This window comes from Danio rerio, chromosome 21 (assembly GCF_052040795.2).
Source record: "Danio rerio strain M-AB ecotype USA chromosome 21, GRCz13ab, whole genome shotgun sequence".
NCBI classification, from domain to species: Eukaryota; Metazoa; Chordata; class Actinopteri; order Cypriniformes; family Danionidae; genus Danio; species Danio rerio.
This window is the reverse complement of record NC_141041.1, coordinates 47,095,001-47,104,701: the sequence shown is the minus strand read 5'-3', so window position 1 is coordinate 47,104,701 and position 9,701 is coordinate 47,095,001. Positions and strand designations below refer to the sequence as shown.

Sequence of the window (9,701 nt, the reverse complement as noted above, 5' to 3'; positions counted from 1 at the left end):
CTTCTTTTCCGTCTCCACGAGAAGCTGTGCTGTGGTTTTCAGGAGAATGGCCGCGGTAAAAGCACTTAATCCGAAAGCCGAGGTCGCCAGGGCTCACGCGGCTCTTGCTGTGAACATCAGCGCGGCCCGCGGACTCCAGGACGTCCTGAAAAGTAACCTGGGCCCGAAGGGAACAATGAAAATGTGAGTCCGCCTTGGTGTAGCCGCTTTGTTAGCACGTGCTTGTCACCCAGTAATCGGCTAACACCGGTTAAGTCCCCTGAAACGACTGCTTACAACATATACACACGTTTTCTTGTCATTGCGAATTATCAATTTACAATGGCTGTAATATCTATAGGTTGAATGAAAGTGTGATTTGATTAATAAGTGACATGAGACAGTGATTCACTGCTGGTAAAGTTGTTAGCATCTTCGCTACCAACGTTAACTCATTGAAGCAATAAACATGTATAATATAACATGTATAATATAACATGTATAAACGGCACCGTTTTTTTCTGTGATTTAATTCAGTTATTTAAGCTTATTTATGTATTTTGTTGTATGTAAATTTGGACGATTGTTGTTTAACGCTAGTTTAAAGGTAGCTTTTAATAAGTCTTATTTATAACTAGCAATATTATTTTCGCAGATTGCATTATATAAATATACATGCATATATATATATATATATATATATATATATATATATATATATATATATATATATACATACATACACACACACACACACACACATATATATATACACATACACACACACACACACACACATACATATATATATATATATATATATATATATACATACACACACACATATACACCCATATATATATATATATACATACACACACATATACAGACACATATACACACACACATATATATATATATATATATATATATATATATATATATACATATATATACATATACACACACACATGCATATATTCATGCATAAGCTTATATTAAAAACGTGTTTGTCAGTTTTAAAGTTATAAAAGGAGTTTGCAACTGTAAATATACACATTTTATATATTTTTAAATGTTTGTTTGTGTAATTTCTTTGTATTTATGTATTGCGAAATTTTTAAATGTTTAGGTTATTTTTTACATTTTAAAGTTGTAATGCAAAGTTGAACCTCATATTGCGTGCACATAATATAATATTAATTCTTACAGACTGGAACAAAACATTAGTCTCTGTGTTGTTTAACCATGATACTTTGAATTTCCAATTGGAATTAGCATGCAAGTATGACTTCTAAACAACATTAACACTATTTAGTTCACTGTGAACAATGTTGTACTTTTGATAGTCATTTGCTGCTATTATGATTTCCCTATTTAGAATTTGCGAAGAATACCTTTCTGAAAAGATATTATTAAGGAGAATGTCTGAATATCCGAATATAATACCAACCAACCTACCCAAAAAATACCTATCTATTGTTTTTGACCGGTTGCCCTGCCCTCATTACAGTGAATAAATAAATTAATATATTTGTAATAAGATTTCTTTCTCTTGAGTGCAAGTATGTATGCCCAAGTCACTTCAAGACATTTATCGAGATAAAAAATTAAATATATTTTAATAAAACAAAACTTGTTGAAAGTCCTGGTGGACAGTGGGGTAAAGTTGGTTTTATATTCACACATTTAGACTTAGACCTTAATATAATTTCAGAGAAGTATAGCTGCGTCCCAAATGACCCACTATGTACTTATGCACTTGCACACTCTACACAGCATAGTATATGTATGTAGTGTCGTCCCAAATGAAACACTAATGTGTTTGTTTTTTACTAAGCAGAAATTTAAACCATTTCCCAGATGACACGGTGGTTGCCAAATTAGAGAAATACACTACCAAATAATATAATTTTTTCAAAATATAAATGGGTGTCGGCGCAATAGCCTACTGGTTAGCGCGTCAACATATGGTGCAGTAGCTCGTCAGGGCATCCCGTGTTCGAGTCCCAGCTAAAGGACATTTCCCTACCCTACCCCCATCTCTCTCTCCAACGTCTCAATACGGTCCTATCTAATAAAGGCAAAAAATAAATCTTTAAAAAAATATATAAATGGTGAAGTCATATTAACAGCCAAGGACCATCAAAGTACAGTATTGTTTACTGTACAACATTGTTTTCAAGGCACATTTACATGTGATTTCAGAATATTTAAAATATCATGGTAAACAATGTAACGACCTTACTTTGTGATAAGCATGTTTATCATCTATAAGTTACGTATAGCATCTTTTGGTGTTTACTAATTAAACAAGGAGTCCTATTCCTTTCACAGGCTTGTGTCTGGTGCAGGAGACATCAAGCTCACCAAAGATGGGAACGTTTTGCTTCATGAAATGGTAGGAGTTTCACTTCATAATTCTGCCCTAAATGGCACACTATATTCACTTATTCACTGTACGCCTATACACTTACGACATCCCAACTCTTTAGTTTTTTTTTTATCATTAATATGTATTAAGGTTTCTCGATCCTCCAAATCCTCGATTCGATTACCTTTTTCGATTCTAAAGGCACGATTCGATTCGATTTTCGATTATGAATAATTAATTAATGATTAATGATCGTTTAAACTACCTGACCTGCGTGGTCTTTGTTTTACCCATAAACAAATCATACAGTAAATGAGTAAAGGCAAGATACACACATAATTACCACCTGTCAATCACTTTTTCTGAGGGACTCGTGAATAGGCAGTGATCTGTGTCGTTATAATGGCGTCGGTAAAAAAGACGCACAACCAACAGGAACCAGCCAACAGTATCTGAAGTGTTCACTAAAATGACTAAGTACAAGTGAGTGAAAGATTGAAGCAGTCTACTGATCCTCTGCCTGCCTGAACCCGCTGTCTCGAGCCCATGGCTGTGTGTGTGCGTCTGTGTCTGTGTGTCAGAGGTAGAGATGAAGGAGGGCTGCTCAGAAATGCTACACGCCACTGTGGATGTCAAATCGTTGTCGTTCTAAAATGCCATTTAAAAACAAAGACAGTGTAAACAGGGCCTGAGTGTGTACTTTTCGCGAGCGGATTTGCAACGGGGGCGGGCGGAGGATCACGATGCCGGTGTTGTCTATCGGACGAACCCTAATACGTACATAGCAGAGCTTGCAAAACTGTGTTTTTTTTTGTCGACAACACGAACGTTGTCAACTTAACTCACTGGAAATCCAAAATGCTTCCACACCGGCGACTTCATTGAAAGAGGAGAGGGTTTAAGTTCTGTCGACGGGTCTCCTGCGTCTGCAGTTTAACAAGCACTTCAACAAGCTTGTTTTTTTCCCGCTTGGCAAGCCAAGCTGACCTGACATGGGGGCGTGGCAGCATCGACGATTCTATTTTTTGATTCGATAATTGAAATTGAGCATAAATTTCGATCGATTTCGATTAAAAATCTAAATCGTGACACCTGTTGAAAAAAAATAAATGAGTGAAAAGAAGAGAAGAACCCAGTCCAGGAGACTCGAAACAAGCAGAATTCCTTTATTGAGACGTGTTGGTTAATCTGCAGTCATACAGCATCTTTAAGATGTCCAATGTGTCAGCAAGAGCCTACTAGAGGTCCGCAGTCTGCAAGTTCTTTCACAAGTCTCTCACAAGTCTCACACAAGTCTGATTTAAGACAAAGATTTCATGGCTATATTGTGTTCTTAGGAGGAGGGGATATAGCTAAACAAAGCATGCAAATTCAGTATTGGAGTCAGCATGGCATAGGTGTTAAAAAACGGCCCAGCTACTGACCACACAAGTTAATCAACATAAGGTTTCTGTTGCATAAAAGCAACACCCGAAGACAAAGACAGAGTCGTTTAAAGCATTTGCATCACTGGCTTAGCCTGTAGTCAGAGAGATAAAGGTTAAATGTCCCTCCTAGCTGGGATGTTAATGAAATTATATAATTAAAAACCAGAGAATATAACTTTTCAGTTATACGTAGATTATTGTTCATTTGGAATTAGTTGATAGAAATTTATATTTCCACACACCCCTAATATGTATTATACTAAATTTAAATTCAAACCAAATTAGGAAAATAAATGCCAAACTACTAAATAGCACCCATCATGGATACAACTGTGAAAGGTGGCATAATCATTTATGTAGGAGATTTTTGCTTTCATAATCTAAAATAATAAAAAAACAACCTCACCTCACATAGCTCCTCTTCTTCTGCTATGTGAGCAAATCTGCGAGCGCTGAGTGCACAAAGTGTCCAACATTACACACTTCATTTTAACGTTTAAATAAGTGCATCATCTGGGTATTTAAAGTCCACTTATTCTTTTTAGGATTTTCAGTCTGAGCACACTACAAACACACCTGAGCTCTTACTAGATATACTAGAAACTTCCTGGCAGGTGTGTTAAAGCAAGTTGGAGCTAAAATCAGCAGGACACCGGCCCTCCAGGAGCAAGTTTGGACACCCCTGATTTAGGCCAAGTTGACACAGGCATTTTTGTGAACCCTTTTTCTTTCCTTGTTAAAAAACAAACAAACTCGTCCACATGCACAATTGTCTGCAAGAAAATGCAAAAGAACCGCTGTCAAGAACATGCTAAAGCAACAGCTGGCGATGTACTCCAAATCTTTAAGTCATTTTGTCCAATCAGAAGCCTCAAAAAAACGGTTATCAGTTTTGATTGGCTGTCAACATGTGAGAGTTCCGACCACTGCATATTTTGATGCCTCTTATATGAAGTTAAGTGGCATAATTTTGTGTGTTACAGTTATTAGCAGTGTTTTGGTTACATCAACCATTGCACAGATTCGTATCTTGCAAACAACGCAGATTGCAGCTTACAATCTGCCATCACTAAAAGGAAAAGATGGCGCCAACAAGCCAAAAACTTGTCAGCTACATGACTCCATAGACTCCAGTGTTTTTTTTTTGTGTGTGTTTTTTTTTGGAAAGTGACCCAATCAGACCCTCTAGTTTTTCACGATTGCGCGATCGCTGAATCCGAGGCAAAAATTAACAATAAGCCGCATTACATATTCAGTGCACGTAATGTATTTGAGTCTCTCTCGAAAAATGACGTCTTACCTGCACCCTCAGGGGGGGGTGTTTTGCAGCCTTTGCGGTAAGCAGATGCGGAAAAAACTAGGGGGGGTCAGCCCAATACTGCGTTATCTTTAGTGTTTTGGCCTGTATAAGTATGAAGTTTACTTCAAATGGTCTTAATTTCTCAAGTCATAAATTTGACTTGCCCCTTATTCTTTTTTTTTTTTTTTCATTGAAATGTCTTTCTGTCCCTTCGTGTTTATCTATGCTTTTACCCTGAGCTCATGTAAGCCACAACAAAATCCTTGTTTATGCACATTTGGCGAATAAAACTGATTCTGGATTTTTTTTTTCTTGTTTGCAGCAAATCCAGCATCCCACTGCTTCATTGATTGCCAAGGTGGCCACAGCACAGGATGACATCACGGGAGATGGCACAACATCTAATGTGCTTATCATTGGAGAGCTCCTCAAGCAGGCGGACCTCTATGTTTCTGAGGTTTACATCAACTTCTCATTTCAAAATTACAGTTGAAGTCAGAAATATTAATCCCTCTGAATTATTAACCTCCTTGTATATTTTTTCCCTATTTTTTGTTTAACGGAGAGAAGATTTTTTTCAACACATTTCTAAACACAATAGTTTTAATAACTCTTAACTAGATTAATTAGGTTAACTTTAGGGTAATTAGTAGGCCCACAAGGAATCTGCGCGCGCAGAATTCCGCAGATTTTTGCAGATTTTTAGTCCACTATTAATTCTGTTTATGTACTTGAGTAAATGTGTAAATCTGAATTTATTCAGTTTTTATTCAGTAATTTATTACTTTTTTATTTAATATATTAAGGTTTTAGTTATGATACTTCGCTGGATACTCCCGAAATAATTCCGCAAAAATCTGCAGATTTTTACCAAAATTCTCCGCAGAAATAGCTAAAAATGTCCGCAGATTCCATCTGGCCCTGGTAATTAGGCAAGTCGTTGTGTAATGATAGTTTGTTCTGTAGACAATCTGAAAAATAATTGCTTAAGAAGGCTAATAATATTGGCACTAAAATGGTTTTAAAAAATAAAAAACCTTTGGCTTTTATTCTAGCCGAAACAAAACAAGACTTCCTCCAGTCAAAAATATTACCAGGAATGCTGTGAAAAATTTCTTGCTCTGTTAATAATCGCTTTAAAAATACGTGACAGAAAAAAATTATTGGAGGGTGAATATATTTTACTCACTTTAACTGTGCTTCTTTTTATTTTGAATTGCCCCATCTTTTAAGCTGGTCTTTTTCCTTTTTGAAGGGTCTTCATCCAAGGGTGATTGCAGAGGGGTTTGAGGCGGCTAAAGACAAGGCCCTTGCAGTGCTTGAAGAGGTAAAAGTTGCAAAGGAGATGGACCGAGAGACTCTCATCAATGTAGCCAGGACATCACTCAGAACCAAGGTCCACACAGAGCTGGCCGATTTACTAACAGAGGTGAGTTATTTGAATGTCTAATAATGTTTTCTATTCGGCTGCAGTGACAATAGAGTTTCTGTGTGAACTAGGGATGCTACCAGTAGGCATGGGCCAGTATAAGAATCTAACGGTCTGATAACCTTGAATAAAAATTAGGGATGTTCCGATCGATGGCCAAAGATCGGTATTGGCTGATAATCACATTTCATGACTCAATCGTTACTCACCAATCTGGCCGGTCTCATGTACCGATCGTAGGTGCATGTTTATAAGTTTACAAACAGAGGAACATGCATAAGCGCTCCCGTATTTTATACATAGCCTAAGCCGAAGTAAAGACTTGAGGCTGTAATTGCTGCCAAAAGTGCATCAACAAAGTATTGAGCAAAGGCTGTGAATGAGACATACACTCATGCATAAATATATGGAAGCATGCACAGGAACATGTTGTTAGTGCTGCTCTACAAATTTCGAGAGTTTTGAAACTGAAGTTTTGCTATGTCACTAGCGGCATAATGTTGCTGTTCTTGAAGCAGTTACACTTAAAACTTCATTGTAAGTATAGAGGGTGCTGAGGGAATCAGATTCAGCTAATTCACACATGCTTTATTAGCTCTTTCTCTCTCTACAATCTGCTTTAGTCTGCATAATAATGGCCCAAACTTTTAATGTTAGCTACAAAACGATGTTCTGGAGTTTTGCAAGCTTGGGATGATATGCATTCCATGACTCCATTGTTGTGATCTAATAATTAAATAGTGCATATGTGTATCGTCTATTCAAATGTTTTCCTGTTTGTCTTCAGGCTGTGGTGGATGCTGTACTGGCCATAAGGAAACCCAACGAGCCCATTGACCTCTACATGGTGGAGATTATGGAGATGAAACACAAAACCGACAGTGATACTCAGTAAGACTCATAGCATTGTGTGCGGTCTCATGTCGATGTTAGACAACATTAATTAATCCAAATTATCCATTAAACAAATTAAATTAAACAAAAATTATCCAATTATAAACCATCTTGAGTTGAAGGTGTTCAAAAATGTGCAAATTTGATGGCAAACACTTTGGACTTTTGTTTGTGTTTTAAATTTCAATCTCACTATTAGATAGCACAGTGGAGAAGGGACGAAATTAACAAATGGAACAACTCACATCCAGGTTGAAAGTCAGTTCAGTTCTTCATCCATTTCATTCCCTCACAGAATCTGCTCACACAGAAATTTGCTGATTCCTGCCAGTGTTTAAGCCCATAATCAGTACTCTTTAATACTAACAAAACATTGACCGTGCAGTTAAATTACAAATTTAAAACAAACTACAAATCGAAAAAGGAACAATACAAATTAAAGAAGGCTCTTTAATAGAGTATTTGCACATTTGCAATGTCCGCTGCTAATAAAAAAAAAACCTCTCACTAGGGACTGAGATGGTTGGTGTGGAGAGGAAAACCTTTCCTTAACCAGAAAGCAGGGTGCACAGAGGTGGTCAACTCATAGGGACTGGCCACTGGAATAAAATACTGATTATAATATTCAGGGTGATTGAAAATTGAGAACTACGCTCTTTCATTTGGTTGCTCATTTGGTCACTAGGAACGCTGTTGGCCCATATATTAATTTATTTTGTTTTCATCTCAGTCTCTTTATTAATCTGGGGTCGCCACAGTGGAATGAACTGACAACTATCCTGCATATGTTATATAATAATATAATATCAAAGTTGTGGTTTTTTTTTTTAAATCGTCCTGTATAATATAGGACATAATAAGGGAAATACTAAAAGATGCATACACTAAATTGAAAAGGAGAGGGGAAAGGAACAATCTACTACCTGGATCTGAAGCAGCACAGTTTTCCCTGTCAGACTGAAAAACATTTTCGCTATGAAAACACTGATACACTGTGATATCTGTAATGTTAGCACTCATCATAGCAAGCAGAGGTGCTAATCCTCGGTCTGCGTGGTTTGGCCAATTAATCAATTTTTGCGTATAGACATCAGTGACGGTGGTATTGCGCTCTGCTGCATCACATACGCTGCAAGTAAACGTCATTTTGCACTATTCGTTTGTATTTGTCTGGCACACCTCACCGCTGTCATTTTAGTCAGCTGCCCCACCTCTTGCTTGCCGCTGATGTGCAGGCAAAGCAAGTTTGCGGCAGTAAAAACTCTTCTGTTCAAAACATGTACCGTGACTGTTTCAACATTTTTAGCGATTTAAATGATCACATTTTTTAACTGATTTTCAATCGGCTCACGGTGAATCGTTACATCACTAGTTACAAGGTAATATTGTATCATTTTAATAAAATAATGTATAGCTGTACGCTAACGTTTGACAGAGTTTAATCTGCAAACATTGCGATGCTACGTAGTTAATAAAATCGATAAAATACTGCAGTAACCAAACCATTATTCCTGCCATTAAAGGCGCCTCCTGCTGGTTTAACATCTTTATTCAGTATATGAATAATGTTCTCATTTAGGAATAGCTATTTACAATTAGTATTTAGTAAATATACTGCAAGTTAAAATGTCGCCAATGTTAACGGTCGAAACCTAAAGTAGCGATAAGGTCTTAAAGGCCTGATTGCTCTATATGCCCGGGTTTAGCTAACAAGTGGTTTTATTTAGATCTGCATTGTAAACCTAAATTTAGTTAGTGATTAATGCTTAGCTTTTAATTACTGTACTCTCAAAATCGTTTAGCATAAATTTGCATATTTTGTACAAAAGTTTGTGCAGAAATAGCTAAAACGTCTGGCCCTAGAAAGCTAAGTCTTAAGATTGTGTGATATATTGTGCCTGTTATTAATGTTAAGCCTGGTTTATACTTCTGCGTCAAGTGACCGGCGTGACCCACGGCGCATGCAACGCGCGTAGCTGTGCATTTATACTTCTGCGCGCTGTCTCTGTTGGTCTGCATTAACACTTCCGAAACGCTAGTTGGCAGTGAGATGTAAATGTTCCTCTGTGTCGAGTTTCTTCGCTGCTGTTTTGCTTTTCCTGAACACTTCCGGGATGTACAAGTGGCTATAACTCGCTCATTTTGAGGCAGGAACAGGCGGACGTGCAACAACTTTAACTATGAGGTAAACACAAAACAAAACTTACCATCCGGAGCTCCTTCACGGGACTCCACACTTGTAAACAATCGCTCGCGCCATTCGCGCTGCTCTCGGTCCCGCCCAGACTCGTCAGCGCT

At 37.4% G+C, this 9,701-nt stretch overlaps 1 protein-coding gene across 1 annotated transcript in view; it reads left to right on the top strand.

The window, feature by feature from the left end:
• cct6a (chaperonin containing TCP1, subunit 6A (zeta 1)) overlaps positions 1-9,701 on the top strand; it is a 20,314-nt gene continuing 10,613 nt past the window's right edge. The window contains 5 exon segments of the mRNA NM_201290.1: positions 1-183; positions 2,317-2,380; positions 5,403-5,537; positions 6,336-6,509; positions 7,297-7,400. Of these exon segments, the coding sequence (NP_958447.1) occupies positions 47-183; positions 2,317-2,380; positions 5,403-5,537; positions 6,336-6,509; positions 7,297-7,400 (614 nt within the window). The 5' untranslated portion in view covers positions 1-46.